A 17,510-nucleotide genomic window follows, 5' to 3' on the forward strand; every position below is an offset into this window, starting at 1 on the left:
ACCCCGGGGGGGGGGGGGAGCAAGATCTCGGTCTGCGGCCAGGGTCTTCGTGTGCTGCAGTGTCGAGGAGCAGCTCCTTAATTGTTTCCTGGCTTGTTGGTTTCATTGACTGATATGAGCAGTAGAATGTTTTTCCAATAATAGTGTATAAGGGAGTGCAGAGTGTTAGTGATTCAAGCAGAGGCGGGACTATAGAGGCCCAAGGGCTTCCCCCTCACCCCCGACCTTTCTCCTCTGCCTTCGAGTTCCCTCATCGGGTCACCCCAGGGACCCACTGAGCACTAGCAGACGCCCACTGGACAGAAAGATAAAGGAGGGCTCATTGTCAGGGAGTGAGAAAATATGACGGAACCGGGGCCTTTCACCCCTCAGTAAGTAGGTAATGAGCCTCTGCTTTATGCCAGGAACGGTTCCCGGTTCTGGAATGGGGTGCAGCTGAGAACAAGAGACAAATGCCCTGTCCTTGTGGGGCCTGTATTCCCGGGTGAGGGGTACCCAGAAATTCTTGGATACAATCACAGTTTGAATTGATTCACCTCATCTCATTCTGCATAGTGTGTGTGTGGGGGGGGGATGTTGGGGACGGTGAGGGGGCAGCTTCCGTGTACATCTGCCCATTTAAGATCCTGAAGAGCTGGGTTGCGTAGACACAGGTGGTCAGGTGAGCTCATGGAAACTGCTTGTCCCATGACCTGGTTTTGTTCCCTGTACCCCCCCTTTGGTTTTCTTGGAATAGGTGCTCATCACACAGGACGGCTTCATGAGCCCCCGGGCCAGCCGGTTCCAAATGGTAAGGTGAGGCAGAACCATTAGAGGTTAATGGTGATATGTTTGGTGCTACTCCAGTGGCGGTATAAAATACTACCCAGAATTTCACGAATTTCCAGAACGCGCCCCAGGTTCCCGAGAGAACCACACACACAAGCAGAAAGAGCACACGTGGGATGCTGAGACCCACTTTATTCATGGACCCTCGGGGCTTCTGACAAGTCCTGATAAAATATAATTAGGGCATGCTTCTTCAGTCCTGCTCTGTATGTCCCGCTCCCAATGGAAACCTTGGCCGAATGGTTCAGGGATGCTCTCTGGCAATGGGGACGGGAGAGTGGTCCTATTCATGGAGAAAACTTTGCCCTAACTTACTACGGTTTTAGACTTCAAGGTTGTATTACAAAAGACAGCATGTGGGGCTAGTCCCCAGAAAGCCACCTTCGGCTCAGATGTGCCCACCAAATAGAGATGGGGAGCCCAGGCGGTGTGAAGGGAAGGCTGGCAGCTGGCTCATCGTCCTTGCACCATAGCCTGGCCTGGGGGCACTGTGGGCTCTGAACAGTCAGACTCCTGGTTCCTGGGGGTAGGGGCCCATGCGAGCGCACCGCCTCCCTTGGAGGACTGGGATTAGCAACCAAAATAGCCCTCCAGGGTCTGAAAGATGAAAGCCATTTAATCTCAGATTTTCAGAGGAGAAAAGATGACCATGTGAAACCATGACAACTCCTATTACTCCTGCCCCCATCACTTATTATGTGCCAAACACTCTGATGGCCACAGCGCACATCTTACCTTATTACGTGCCATCTCAGTTCGTCCCTGTAATTGCACAGTGGCGTGGCTGTTACAACCTCGCTGTTACAGAAGGGGAGACAGATGCTCTGAGAATTTAGGAGACTTACCTGTGATTGAAAGCAACAGCACAGCAGTCTAACTCAGGCTGCTTCCAAACAAAACAGCTGTCTCACAGACTCGCCTCGGTCAGGCTGTGGCACGGGACATGAGCTTTGAATGAACAACGTCCTGAAGGCCTGTGTCTGCCCATTCATTCATTCTTTTACCCAACACATACTTTTAAGCTCATGCTGCAAGCTACACTCTTCTAGGTGTTTTAAAGCTCAGTGATCAAGACTAAGATGCCTGCCTTTAGGGAACTTACCATCTCCTGTTCTAATTTTTAAAAATTCATTGTTGCCCAGTCAGGGCAAGTGACATTATTATTTTTGTAATGGGCCACAAGAGAATTTGAGTTGAAAGAGTAAATACTTCCTGTTTGTTTTTTTTTAAAGATAGTTTTTTTATTTTTTGTCCCCTTCTTGTTCTTTATGCTCTGGTTTCTGAGCCCGTTCTGGATGCTGCTGGCCTGTACTATGGCGATCTGTGTGTTGGAGTGATTGCATGTCTGTCCTGACATTTAAGTCTTAGCTCTGGGGTCATGCCTTTGGTAATTGTTCGGGGGAAATGGGAAAGCACCAATGAGCCTGTGAAATCGAGCTCCGGGGCAAAGAGGGGAATAGGGTCAGCTGGAGGCTTGCTGGAATGAAGCAATGCACACGTGCGTTCGGGGAAGGGCCCGTGCACGGCTTGGGAGTGGGTGGAGGCACCACGCGTGTGGCCTAGAGAGGGCAGAGGGTTGATGCCCATTCAGGGAACAGTTCATGGAAGATGGGGGGGGCAGCGCTCAGACACGCATCACAGTTGGAGGGATTCCAAACCACCACGAGAATGCTGCAGAGAGCAAAAAAAAATGTTTTCAAAGAATGAGAGTGTCCCGAGGAGGGAAAAGAAGCTTAAGAGAACAGGCACTGTTTTCAGAAACATGTAAATTATATGACAGACAAAGAAGGGTGACACCCAAAAGCAGTTCGAGGAGGCATTTCAGGCAGAGTGTGATTTGGGGGATAAAAAACCCCAGGGGGGAATGTGGGAAATGGCGAAGCAGATGGGAAATTAACCAAAAATCGAGAAACATTAAATGGGTTATAGTGGCATTTGTGAGACAGTAAGAGAATTAGTCTGAAGGGAAATGGTGAATAATAAATATGTCTCGAGAACATTTCAGATAATCAGATTTTGAAAGTTAAGGGAGACTTATGACCATAAAGACGAAAGAGAGAAAATAGAAATCAGAAGGAATGAGACATTTTAAGTGAGAGTTCAAGGAACTTCAGCAGCCCGTATATGGTTGGCTTTTGACAGGAGGACAGAAGGACCCCTGTTCAAAGCCATGAGAAGCATGGCTTTAAAAAGACCAGATTGCGTCTGGGATGGGGTGTTAGAAAATATGACAGGGTGGAAAAGTAGTAAAAAAAAAAAAAAAAAAGTGCATAGGAAATGTCTGTAAATCTTAGCTACTATTTATTAGGTGACTAAACCAGGCATAGTGCTGGGCATTTTAAGGGCACCGTCCTTAATGCTACCCCTAAACCCAGGAGTTAGGTAACGGTGAGCTGAAACCACGTGAGACTGTCTTGGCTAATTCACATTGTTGAACCTGATCCATTTTTTACAAGGAAAGAAATGAAGGCTCAGAGAGTTTTAAATACACTGCCCAACATGACACAGTTTTGGGAGGACAGAGCCAGGCTTTTGATCCCTGTTCTGTTGTCCAACAATTTAGAAATAGCAATTCATTGTTTTACTCATCAGCCCCAGCGATGTGCCAGGCACTGTGTTTGGCACTAGAAATATGATACTAAAGGTGGAACAGGTCCCTGCCGTCATGATGCATACCGTCTACTGGTTAAAAAAAAAAAACAAACCCAAAACCAACAATGGTCTAGAAGAGCTGTCCAGTAGCAGTAGAACGCAAGCCTCGTATAATCGTAAACTTTCTGGCAGCACATTGAACAAGTAAAAAGAAGCAGATGACATTAATTTTAATAGTATGTCTTATTTCACCCAAGGTGTCTAAAATATTTCAACACGAAATCAATATAAAATGATTCATGAGATCTTTTTACATGATTTTTTTCTGCGGAGTCTCCAGACCCGGTGTGTATTCTGCCCTTATGTCACGTCTCTATCCAGACTCCCCACACTGCAGGTGCCCACTAGCCATGGGAATTGGTGCCTATTATACTAGACCGGGCAGGTCTGGAGAGAACTTGAGGATTCAGCCCTAATTTCTTGGCAGTCATAATATAGGAAAAATGGCCTTTCTGTTTTTCAGTGTTCTTTCTGATCCCCTCATGTCAACCATTCATAGGGCACAGAATGCAAACAGTAGACAAGCATTTCTTTCATCTGGACTTAGCGTCATACACCTAAGTAGATACCAGAGGAAATTTGTACGTGTGTATGTCACATAATTTGCATATTTTCTAGTTTAGTGTTGTGTATGTCACGGACCGTAAAAAAAAAAAAAACAAAAAGCAAAACAAAAAAACCCAACCCAACTACTTGGCTTGGCCATCAGTGGTTGATGATAACACAGAAGTGGACCCTCTGCAAACCCCCTGGTACCCCCACCCGGCTGTATTTTGCCAGTATGCTTTCCTGTATTTATTGCTCCTGATGGAAATATTGAAGATGTAATTTGAAGCTTAGCCGCCGCCGGAAGTCCTAATATTTCATCTGGTCACTAAAAGTTTATAATCCATTTTTGAGAGATAAACAAAGCAGTGATAAGATTTTACTGTTTAATACAAGTACCCAGCAGGTGTTAATCGGGACCAAGCAATGGGGTGTGTAATGGGATTTTCCTACGTAAAGAATTTTGCTCTGGAGCTAGTTTAAATGGAAAGAAAGTCTGAGAAAATATGGATCGTCTTTCCTAGAAACTAGGTGGGGGAATTGAAGGTAATAGGTGCTTGCATCCTGCCAACTTCGTAATGAAATTACTGTTCAGCAAAAAATTCTGTTAGAGGGTCACCCCCCCCATACACACCCAAGGGACTGAAGACTGTTAATTAAAAAAAAAAAACAAAAGGAAAAACAATAAAACAATATTAATGTTGAGTATACAGACTCATCGGTCCAGAATATTGAATCTTAAAAGAACACGGAAAACTACGGAGCATGAGAACGTCCATGTAGTGGTTTCCATGTAATCCAAAGAGGTGTGATCCGGTTTAAATCATCACCCGGATCATTCCATCTGATTTCAGCACAAGATGGGAGAAAAGGGAATGAGTAGAGGAAGTAGAGATGGGGAATTAGAGAAGAGGGAGGTTTGAGTAAATTCAGCTGGCCAATCAAAAGATCTGCATGCTCAGTAGTACGCGCTCGTCCTTTGAGTCAATGATGACTGTGATGTTCCGGTCACACCTTGTGTAACCCTGCGAGTGGTTCCCGCCAGGGCCGCACGTCTAGGTCAAAACCAAAGCATTTGCTCTCTGCTCTGCCTTTTCCAAAACAACAACAAACAGGACATTTCTGAACCTCTTGATAATTGACTGGAATTTTCAGTTCATCCACCTTTGGGTCATTGGGTCGATCCATCCTGAGCTCCGTCCATCCCGAAGTGTTGGACACATCAAAACCTGGCTTGGTAGCTATTTTGGTTCAACAGCATCAACCAGAATAATAAATTAAAAACCTCTAAGTTTGGGGCAGCGAATACGGAGACTTGATAACCGATTTCCTCCCAACTCCGGTAAAGACCCCTTGCTGCTGGTGGACTTGGTCTGCAGTGCTTACGTGGAGATCCATGAACAGTCTTCAATCCTGTTCTATGGTGCTGTGCCATTGGCTTGGTAGTTTCCTCCCCGCAGTGTGTCGCCACCCCTCACCCCTGGCCATTCACCCGGCCAGCCCTTGCTCTTCCTTGCACTTTATTTCCTGGTGCCAGCTCTGCCTCTGCAATAGAACCAGCCACTTGATTCCTTATGCTCTTCACCAGCCTAATTAATACGTAACTTGAATTTTACACTTGGTATTCTTGACTGCAGTTATGTATTGCAGAAATATGTTTGTTTACTTTATCTTTTTTCCTACCACAGTTTTTGGCACAGGTCATGGCATGTAGTAGGTACACAAATATATCTATTGGGTGGGTGTGGGTGGATGGATGGTGAATGGATGGACAGAAGGATGGACAGATGGATGTAGACATGGATGGATGGATGGCACTTCTGGTGATGATCTTTTAACATACTCAACCACCAAACATGAACTCCAGCCCTACAGTGTGCCAGACAATGTAATAGGGCTAAAAATAACCATGGGGAACAAAATCAGAAGTCAATTGGAAAAATATAAACCACTTAATTTAGACCCACCCCTAATTAATGAAGGTTTTTAGCCATAAACAAAAATGAAGTGGAAATCTGTGCATCATTCCTCTATTTAAAACCTTTCATGGACCTCCCCAGCCTTCTGAACAAAATCCAGGTGCTTTAGGGTGGCATTCAAGGTCCTTTAGGATCTGGCTTCAGGGATCCTCTCCAGAGAAACCCCACTGCCCCTTAGCTTATTAAGCTAGTTCCTGTTTTCCCCGCATGGGTCACGCTGCCAGCCTTTGCTGACTCTTCTTTTCTCAAGGTGATGCCTTTGCTCCAAATTCTTTTCTCCTTCTCCTCTTTTTTTTTTTATAAGATTTTATTTATTTATTCGACAGAGATAGAGACAGCCAGCGAGAGAGGGAACACAAGCAGGGGGAGTGGGAGAGGAAGAAGCAGGCTCATAGCAGAGGAGCCTGATGTGGGGCTCGATCCCATAACCGGGATCACGCCCTGAGCCGAAGGCAGACGCTTAACCGCTGTGCCACCCAGGTGCCCCTCCTCTTTTTTTTAAGTAGGATTCATGGTCAGCACTGAACCCAAAGCGGGGCTTGAACTCATGACCCTGAGATCAAGACCCGAGCTGAGATCAACAGTTGGATGCTTAACCGACAGAGCCACCCAGGCATCCCTCTCCCACCTCTTCTCAACTCTTTCACTCTTCAAGATTCCAGGAAGCCCCTTCCCAATCCCTTAGGTTGAGTGAGGGGCCTTCCTCTGCACTCACTTCTCCCACTCACTGTGCCCCCCCCGCATGAGTGGCATTCTCCGGGCTGGCATTGTTTACGTGCCTGTGTTACTGGCTGGTGAACACATGGGGAGGAGGCCGGACAGGCACTGTGGGTTTTATTTCCATATCTAGGACTCCCCATAGGGCCTGACACGTAATAGACATGAGCAAATAGTTGGAGAATCAACAATATATCCTACTAGGAAATCATCACAGATATCTCACGTGCACCAAATAGAAGAGTGATTACTCTTTGCTCCTTCTAGAATTGCCGTGGTTTATTTTTTCTGTTTTTTTAACAGACACTATCTGCAGAACACAAAGATACACAAAAGAAAATACAAGGTACCTATAATCTCTCTATGCTTAGACAAGCCCTGTTTTATCCTCTTCTGCTTGTTTAATATGAAAGAGTGAGCATTTTCTCCTCTCCATTAATTTGTCATCAAAAACATGATTTTTAAAAACCCAAATAGTTCATTGAGTGGATACACAATATTTGGTCTTTGCCTTTTCCCCACTTTCTTTACCTTGTCCTGGGAGACCTGATTCTCCCTCCACACGACACAGCCTGCACTGTGTGGCCCAGGGGCAGACATGTGACCAGTTAGGACAGTGTCTCGTTTTTGAATTTTTTGTACTCTATTTCTCCTTAATATTTTACTTCTTCAGCTGGTTTTGGAGTTAAAGCACTATAAAGCAAGAAAATGCCATGGCCTCGAGATGCCCTGTCTCTCTGGGCATCTCCGAATATTTGAACCCACCATACTCCATTAATCGAGTATCTGTTAAGCAGTATGTTCCCTTGGAAGTCTGCAACAATATCACCTTTTTCTCAAGCTACAAGGGGATGTGGACTCCTGGGGATCCACCCACCCAAACCCTGAGAGGTGAGCTCCGCCTTGTCTCCTTCCCCGTCCGCGTCCAGCCTGCCTACAGGCAAGGTGGCTTTGAATAATGGTGGAGGTAAGATGAGCATAAGGCAGACAGACGTCCAGTGCAATGAAAGTGCTAGGACAGTGGTTGAGCACGCGGATGTTATATAAGGCAGATGCTGAGGCGTTGTCCTTGTTGCTTCTCTCTCCCCAACCTTCGTCACTGAATACCTGCTAAATATTCTCCCCTTGGTCCTATTTGTGGCAACTCACACTCCTCCTCCTCCTCCTTTGTTGGGGCCACAACAGAGCCCAAGCCAACATCAGCTCTGACCTGGATAATAAGCACACTGTACCCGCCTGTATCCACTCCGGTCCCTTCAACCCATTCTCTACACAGCTTCAAGTCATATTCTACAAGAGAAGTCTGACTGTATCACCTCCTTGATTAAAACCTTCAGTGTCTGTTAGCCATTTTTATGTCTTCTTTGGAGAAGTGTCTGTTCATTTCTTCTGCCCATTTTTTGACTGTATTATTTGTTTTTTGGGTGTTGAGTTTGAGACGTTCTTCATAGATCTTAGATACCAACCCTTTATCTGTAATGTCATTTGCAAATACCTTCTCCCATTCCGTGGGTTGTCTCTTAGTTTTGTTGACTGTTTCTTTTGCTGTGCAGAAGCTTTTTATCTTGATGAAGTCCCACAAGTTTATTTTTGCTTTTGTTTCCCTTGCCTTTGGAGACGGGTCTTGAAAGAAGTTGCTGTGGCTGATGTCAGAGAGGTTACTGCCTATGTTCTCCTCTAGGATTTTGATGGATTCCTGTCTCACATTGAGGTCTTTCATCCATTTTGAGTTTATCTTTGTGTATGGTGTGAGAGAGTGGTCAACATCACTAGCCATCAGGCAAATACAAACCAAAACCACGATGAGATACCACCTTATACCAGTTTAATGGCAAAAAATTAGCAAAACAGGAAGCAACAAATGTTGGTGAGGATGTGGAGAAAGGGGAATCCTCTTACATTGTTGGTGGGAATGCAAGCTGGTGCAGCCCTCTGGAAAACAGTATGGAGGTTCCTCAAGATGTTAAAAATAGAGCTACCGTATGACCCAGCAATTGCACTACTGGGTATTTACCCCAAAGATACAGCTGTAATGAAAAGAAGGGGCACATGCACCCCATGTTCATAGCAGCGGTGGTCACAATAGCCAAACTGTGGAAGGAGCCGAGATGCCCTTCGACAGATGAATGGATAAAGAAGATGTGGTCTATATATACAATGGAATATGACTCAGCCATCAGAAAGGATGAATACCCACCATTTGCATCGACATGGATGGAACTGGAGGGGATTATGCTAAGTGAAATAAGTGAAGCAGAGAAAGACAGTCATCATATGGTTTCACTCATATGTGCAACATAAGGAATAGCGTGGAAGACCATAGGGGAAGGGAGGGAAAACTGAAGGAGGAGAAATCGGAGAGGGAGATGAACCATGAGAGACTATGGACTCTGGGAAATAATCTGAGGGTTTCAGAGGGCTCAAGGGCTAGGGGAATTGGGTAGCCAGGTGATGGGTATTAAGGAGGTCACATGTTGTGATGAGCACTGGGTGTTATACCCAACTAATGAATCATTGAACAGAACATCAAAAACTAATGATGCACTATACAGTGGCTAACTGAATAACAACAACAACAAAACTTTCAGTGTGTTCCTACCGTTTTAAGGCAAAGACAAAACTCTTTAACATGGCCTGAAAAGCTTTGCACTATCTCACCTATTCACCTTCTCAGCCACACCACATCCCACATTTTTCTGTCTCTCTCTGCTTTGGTCTCACTGGTTTGCAGTTTGTGTGTACTGCCACAGGGCCTTTGCACGTGCTGCGCTTTATGCCTAGAGTTTGCTTATGTCTTTTTTTTTTTTTAACATAGTTAATGCTGACTCACCCTTCCAATGAAGCTGCATTTCCTCATGGAAGCCTTGCTTGACCCCTATTTCACTTCCACATAGCAAACCCACCTCACTATTATAACATTTGTCATAGATCTGTAATTAATTAATGCCTATCCTCCCCTTTAGACTATAAGCTTCATGAGGAGAGGGATCATATCTGTTTCCTCATTTATCCTCAGCCAAGTAGCTGAGTCCTGGCACGTAGCAAGCGTTTAATAAGTATTAATGGGATGAGTAATGAATAGATGGGATACCATTTCTTTGAAGTTGCATACCATATGGTTAATGAGCCAGCAGCTTCCTTTAGGGAAGCTTGTTAAAACATCATAGAACATGCTTTAGAGTGTGGCAGGATAGAAAGGTTCCATCCCATGTGCTAATGACAGTCAATTACTCACATCTATATAGGATGGGGGATTCTGAGAGTGACTACAGCTCATGGGAATGAGCGCCTGGCCAGTTAGCAGTGTCTGCATGGGTACTAATACTCCCACAGATAAAGGCCACTTGTCATGGGTGGTGATGGCCATGTAAGTCTCCACCTTCTGAGTGTTACACAGATGGTGCTGTCCACTCATCTGACCTCTTTCCTTCCTCCCTAAGAACTTGTCTTTCTCTCTTCCTCTCTCTAGATTTATGGTCAATGTGACATGGGATGGCAAAGACTTGTCCTTTACTGAGGAAGGCTATCAGGTGCACCCCAGGCTGGTGGTGATTGTGCTGAACAAGGACCGAGAATGGGAAAAGGTGAGCATCCTTCTGCATGTTGAATGCAGTAGGGGGACGGGGGGAATGAAAACACAGGCAATGGAAGGGCTCGACTTACTCCTTTTCCTGACACATTTCCTGCTGAGCTACTCTAGATCTCATCCCACAACCAGGAGTAGACTTTTCTGGGAACGAGGTGGACAAGATATCGTAAGGTGTAGCTGGAATGCTTTCTCTGGGTGAACTGTGATAATTGTGTGCTGTTCTTTATGTGAGCGTCTCTAGTCTCATTAGGAAGGGTTCTTGAAGGACTTAGGATAAGTAATTTAAAGACTAAAGTTTGGTTCACATTGTTGCAATAACAAATGTTTACTATATTGCAGCAATCACGCCAGTTTGCCTCGACCCCATATTAAATACCCTATTTACTACACATTTTGTCAGATAGATGAACCTCTGTATTTACATAGTCTTTTACTTTAAATCAACTCATTTCCAGGACGTCGGTTATCAGTTCTGTAAATCACAGGTTGGAGAGGCAGGTTCTATTTCTTGTAAAGCACATCTTCTAGTACTTATATATTAACTATTAAAAGGTATAAAGCATAACTCTGCAGGGGAAAAAATCATCACATGCCCCACTCAAGCCGCGTCCTGAGTCGGACTGGGAAGATGTCATGGGGGGGATTTACAAATGACCCCACTCGAACGATGCCAATTTCTGCCCACTTGCCTTCTCTCCCACCAAATCCCAAATTACTCACCACAGAATCACATAAAGAGGAGAACAACAGATATCGCACGGAGCCTGGGTCATTATCTTGTCTTTCTTGACAAGCAAGGCATGGCTTCTAAACTGCCTCAAGCAGTTTGAGGTTTCTCTTCACTTTGCACATCAGATGGAGGCTTGAGGGATCCTAGGTGGAGGAAGATGCAGGATGTGGCGCGGGAGCCGTACTATAATGAACCAAGATCAGAAGAAAGTACTGCGCAAACAGGAGCATTGACTTTGGGGGGTCCGTGATGGATTCCTAGAAGGGAAGATGAAGAGAAGGCTTCGGAAGACTTGGCCTGCTGCCCCCAACAGCTACAAAAGAAACACTTTCCTTCAAGCATACTTAAAAGTCACCCAAGTAGACTGCATTCTGGAGCATAAAACAAGCCTTGATATATTTCGAAGGATTGAAATAATGTAGAATGCATTCTTTGACCACACAGTGTTAAAATAAAACCTGATAATAAAAACAGATCGAGAGAATCCCCAACGTGTTTGGAAATTAGATAATACCTCTGAAGAGCCCATGAGTCAAAGAAGAAATCGAAGGACGTTAGCGTATATTTTGAATGAAATGACAATGCAAACAGAGCGTACCAAAGTTGAAGAATGAAATGGAAGATGTACTAAGGGAGAAGTTTATAGCTTTAAATGCTTATAGTTATAAGAACAAGGGAAGTGTAAAGTCGGTGATTTAAGCTTCTACATTGAGAAGCTAGAAAATGAAGAGCAAAGTAAACCCAAATGAAATAGAAGGAAGAAAATCACAAATGTAAGAGTAAAAATCAAAGTAGAACACAAAACGTAGAGAAAATCAACAAAGCCAAAAGGTAGTTCTTTGAAAAGATTAATGAGATTTGTAATTTCTAGCAAGAGTGATCACCCAAAACAGAGAAAACACAAATACTAATAAAAAAATACTAAAAATGCAAGAGGGAACATCACCACGGACATCACAGATCCTGCAGACATTAAACTGATTAAAAATGATGAATAACATATGCCAACAAAGTGCACAATGTAGATAAAATGGGAATGTTTTTTGGGAAAAAAAAACCCACAAATTTCCAAAACTGACCTAAAAAAGAAATAGTCTGAAGTCTCTAAGTTTCTAAGCTCTAAACTTGCTAAGAAATTGAATTTATAGCTAAAATCTTTCCCATTTCAAAACCAAGAAAAACTCCTGACCTAAATGGCTTGGCTGTGTGTTCCATCAGACATTTTAAAAAGAAATAACACCGGGGCACCTGAGTGGCTCAGTCGTTAAGCATCTGCCTTCGGCTCACGGCGTGATCCCAGAGTCCTGGGATCGAGCCCCACATCAGGCTCCTCTGCTGGGAGCCTACATCACCCTCTCCCACTCCCCCTGCCTGTGTTCCCTCTCTCGCTGGCTGTCTCTCTCTCCATCAAATAAATAAATAAAATCTTTAAAAAAAAATAAAAAAATAAAAAGAAATAACACCAATCTACACAGTGTTTCAATATATTAGTAATCATAATCCAGCAATATAATAAAAAAAATAATACATCATGGATAAATGGTGTTTATCCTAGGGATGCAAGATTGGTTTAACATTCAAAAAATAAATCAGTGTAACTTACCATATCGATATAATAAAGGAGAAAATTGTATGGTCATCTCAATAGATGCAGAAAAAGCATTTGACAAAATCCAATATATCCATTCATGATAAAGGAAGGAGGTTTCTCAATCTGATAAAGGTTATCTGTGAAAATCGTATAACTGACATCTCATATAGTGATGAAATGGTGAAATAAATCCACAAATGTGCATTCAGTTGCTTTTTGATGAAGAATTATGACCGTGGGGGAAAGGAAAGTCTTTTTTTTAAAGATTTATTTATTTAGACAGCTTGGGCATGAGTCAGGGGAGGGATTCAGGAAGAGGGAGAGGATCTCAAGCAGACTCCACACTGAGTGTGGAGCCCTATGCGGGGCTTGATCTCACAACGCCGAGATCACGACCTGAGCCAAAATCAAGAGTTGGATACAACTGACTAAGCCACCCAAGTGCCCTGAAAGGAAAGTCTTTCTAATAAATGTCGCTTGATCAGGCAGATATCCATATAGAAGAAAAATACCTGGACCCATAGCTCACATTATACATAAAAAGTACTTAAATTTCAGACCTAAATAAAAGCTAAAACTGTGAACTTTTTAGAAGAAAATTTAGGAGGATACTGTTGTGATCCGAGAAAGCAGAATGCAAAAGGCATTTAGTGTACAATAAAAATAAGAAACTGGGGGTGCCTGGATGGCTCAGTCAGTTAAGTATCTGCCTTTGGCTCAAGTCATGATCTGAAGATCCTGAGATTGAGCCCCACGTTGAGCTGTCTGCTCAGAAGGGTGCATGCTTCTCCCTCTCCATCCTCCCTCTCTCTCTCTCCCACACACATATGCACATACGCGTGCTCTCTCTCTCTCTCAAATAAAAAAATAAATAGATAGACGGGACTCCATAAAAATTTTAAAAATTTAAAATTTTTCTCATTACAGACACTGTTAGAAAATGAATAAGGCAAGCCATAGTTTGGGGAAAAAAATATTTACTCGCTATGTATATCCCAAAGGGCTCATATCCAGAATATATAAAGAACTCCTACAAATCAAAAATTTAAAAAAAAAGCACACAAAAGTGGAAATCAAGTTACAGGCTTGATAAAATGTTACTCACGCTTGAAAGTATGTTACTCAAATGGCCACTAAGTAAGTGAAAACATGCTTACCATCGTTGACCATCAGAGACATGCAAACTAAAACTGTAATGATGTATCACTTCACACCAACAGAAGGGCTAAAATGAAAAAGACTGACAATACCAAGTGCTGGTAAGGTTACGGAGCAACTGAATCTCTTCTATATCGCCGGTGGGAATGTAAAATTACAACCACTGTGGAAAAGTGTTAGACAGTTTCTCATAAAGCGAAAAACATACACAAACCTTCCAACGCAGCAGTTACACTCCTGGGTATTTGCTGTGAAGAAATGCAAACATATACCCTCAAAAGTAATATTCGTATAAGAATGTTCATCGCAACTTTATTCATCAGAGCTAAACATCAGAAGGAATGCCAGTGTTCATCAACAAAGAATGGATAAATAAGTTATGGTATATTCATAAAGTGGAATGCTACTCATTAATAAGGAATGAACTGGTAATACCTAGAACATGGATGAATTGCCAAAATGTTACGTTGAACAAAAGAAGCCAAACGTAGAGGAATATACTGTATAATTCCATTTCTGTGACATTCAAGAAGAGGCAGAGCCAGTCTATGGAGTTAGAGACAAGAAAAATGGTTGCTTTTGTGAAGGGAGGCAGTCAATAGGAAAGGGATGCAGGGAGCTTTCTAGAGTTATGACAATGTTTCCTATCTTGAACATTTGTCACATGTGTCACACTATCACCCAAGATCTGTGTATTTTATTGCATGTCATTGTACCTTAGTTCAAAAGAAATTTTGAAACCCTTCAAATTGAGATATGCAGCACAATTAACTGCCAGCATTTACTGAGTTTTCGTATTTAACTCCCGGACACAAGTGCTGGTTGTATCAACCATAACCGTTGTTTATGGAACACTTAACTCTACCTCTCCTCTAGGTGGTGCACCCAAGCACTGAGTCACACTTCATTCATTCATTCATCCAACAAATATTTATTCAGTACCGACTAAGTGCCAGGCACTGTTCTTGATGCTTGGAATCTGTGAGCAAGAGAGACCAAAAAATAATTTCTGTACTCACGGGACTTGGATTCTAGTCTGCGTGTGCAAGAGGGTGGGGTGGGAGTCTGTGTTTTTTGTGATGCTTGAGGAAAGCACTGGATTCTAGTTAACTGACATCTGGTATACCCTGTGGCCCACATCTCCATCAATGAGCTGGGCTCTGTCGTGCATCTGGGACACTGAACATGTGGGGGTTTTTTTTGTTTTATTTTTTACCTATAATGCTTTCCTGTCCCTGCACTTTCTTTTATCCATCCTTCAAGTTCTGGGTTTTCTTTCCTTTTACAAATGGAAAGCCAACATGCAAATTACTTTTTCCCTATTCTTAATAGGAGATAGGGAACGTGGGCCTTTTCTGCCTTATGTCATTTTATTTTGGGGTTATTTTTCATCCGTTTGAAGTTACACGACCTGAGGATTGCTCTGGAGCTGTGAAATCGTTCTCCTTGGTTGGATTTCACCAGTGCTGGGTCAGACTTGGCTCATGCCTGTGAATTTTCAGTGCTGCTTTCGGATCTAGCTCATTTGCCAGGGAGCCTGTTTACAGGGAGGGCACTGCCGCACAGGTGATAATGTTGCGGAAAAGAAAACTGCCCTTGATATCCTCCGTTTCCAGCTACAGAAAATGCCCTTTTAATATTTTGTGTGTCCTCCTTCAAATTCCTGTTGAAATACAACAATTTCTCAAAAAGGCAGCTCAGGGAATTACCACCGAATTGAGCTTAGAATGTACAAACGCTTCCTGTAGTTGGTCTATTCTCTTGGCACTCAGGGGATCCAGTTCTTCAGAAATAATTCCTTGTGCTTCTATTTCAAGGAAGAGGAAGCCGCGGAGCAGGTAAGTACCAGTCATGTTACCCTTACACCTGCCCGCCGGCAGCATACAGGGTACAGAGGGTCATCAGAGGGGACCGCCTGTGGAAGGGGGGAGCTGTTACTCTGGGGCTCAAAGGTGACTTCCTTCTAACTCTGAGGTCACCCAGTGGCGTCCCTGGGAGAAGCAGCGTGTAATGAGAGAATCTTGGAAATTGTGACAAGCCCTTGGACGGGACTTTGCTTTCTGCCGGGCCCTAGCGTGTGGCTGGCGTGGATTATTCTAGCGCCGTGACCAATGCCCGCTTGTGTCCAGCAGACATAGAACTCGGTGCTAAGCAGGCTTCCTCTTGCAAATCAGGGCTCCCATGCTCTTTGCCTCTCCTTTTCTCCCGTGGTTTTGCTTTGCCCTGGAGCGTGGTGGTTCTTGGAGCAAGGCCTCCCAGAGATGTTTGAAAAGGCACAAGTCAATTGGCAGCCCAGGCCAGTACACCCAGTACTCCCTGGGCACCCACTCTGTGGCCACCATTCTGTCAGGCACTGGGGCTTATCGAAGGATGAGTAGGAAGCCCTCCTGTTCCTCAAGAGGCCTGTCACCAAGCCTTTGCTGGGGTGAGAAGGATGAACTTCAGCCCGTTGGGGTAGTCTCCAAGAGGATAGGGCCTTCAGAGTTGGGGTTTGAGTATAGACTGGATTTCTCCAAGTTGAATCATTTTCTCATTAGCTACCTGGAAAAAAAAATGCTTTGGGAATAATTCTATTTACATTTTTGGGTTACACTAGCTTTAAAATGAAAATATACATGTGTATATGCATGCACACACGTACATATACAGACAGACTAGCTTTAAAATGGAGCTAGATTTAGAAAGAAAGTCAAAGAAAGACAGTCAAAGAAAGATTGTGAAAGCAGTTTTGAATTTTTTGACCTCAAGCATAAATAAGACAAAACCCATGCATATTAAAGTAAAGTAATCCTCTTGTTTTCTAGAGAAGCAGTAATTAAGGACGGTAGCGATGCCCCAGAAGACATGAGAGAGACCCATCCTGTCTTTCCAAACCAAGAGTCCCGCTCCTGTACTGTGATGCCTCTGTCCCCGAATCCTCCTCCCAGTCTGTTTGCGTTCTCATTGGTGCCCTTGGTGTCAGCTGCCTTCCATACAGGATGGCTCCCAGATCCGTTGCACGAGCCCAGACTTCCCGACATCCACACTTGCTTGCAGAACACCCGCACGTGGAGACCCCACAGACTTCCAGCTTCCTCTTGTCTAAAGCCAAAATCATCAGCTCCCCCTCTCAAATATGCTCATTCTTCTGTGTCCCAGCATAGACGTCTTCATTCTTACCCTCCCAGTACCCCCCATGCCCTCATATTTGGCTGTCATCGGCTCATGCTCTGCTCCCTGATGTTCCTGTTCCTTTGAGCTTTTTTCCCATTTTTCCAAGGACACCCTTCCTGGAAAATCTCAAGTGGGTTTGGTCCTTTCCCACCTCAGTGCTACAGACCTGTATACTAACTCCTAGGAGTGTTAACACTTTGCATTGTCGTTGTTCGCTTGCGTATTTATCTTCACTTAGACCACGAGCCCCATCTGGGAAGAGGTCAGTTCCGTTCATGTTTCTTTAGTTCTGCCACAGGACTTCATTTCTGGTGCCCAGAAGGGTCTCTGTACAATCATTGGTCATGATGACTTCAGACTTCAGGCACCATCATTAAGAGCTACTCTGCACCAAGACCTCTGGTGACAGTTTTACGTGCATGATCTCATTTTGTTGTTTCAGCAGCTCATCTCAGGAAGGCATTCTGATTCCTGCCTCACAAACAGAAAATCAGGTTACTGACCGGTTTCAGATCCCCCCAGTTAGTAGGTGAAGGAAGCAGGATGTGAGTGGAGGTCTGCCTGACC

General features: G+C 43.9%; 1 protein-coding gene across 1 annotated transcript in view; it reads left to right on the forward strand.

Annotated features, from left to right (window-relative positions):
- The window catches only part of GRIN2A (glutamate ionotropic receptor NMDA type subunit 2A), a 369,848-nt gene that overhangs the window by 245,237 nt on the left and 107,101 nt on the right, over positions 1 to 17,510 (forward strand). The window contains exon 5 of the mRNA XM_034670381.1: positions 10,192 to 10,306. Coding sequence (XP_034526272.1) covers positions 10,192 to 10,306 — 115 coding nt within the window. The remainder of the gene's footprint in view (positions 1 to 10,191; positions 10,307 to 17,510) is intronic.

The sequence above is a fragment of the Ailuropoda melanoleuca genome, chromosome 10 (genome assembly GCF_002007445.2).
Source record: "Ailuropoda melanoleuca isolate Jingjing chromosome 10, ASM200744v2, whole genome shotgun sequence".
Lineage (NCBI taxonomy): Eukaryota > Metazoa > Chordata > Mammalia > Carnivora > Ursidae > Ailuropoda > Ailuropoda melanoleuca.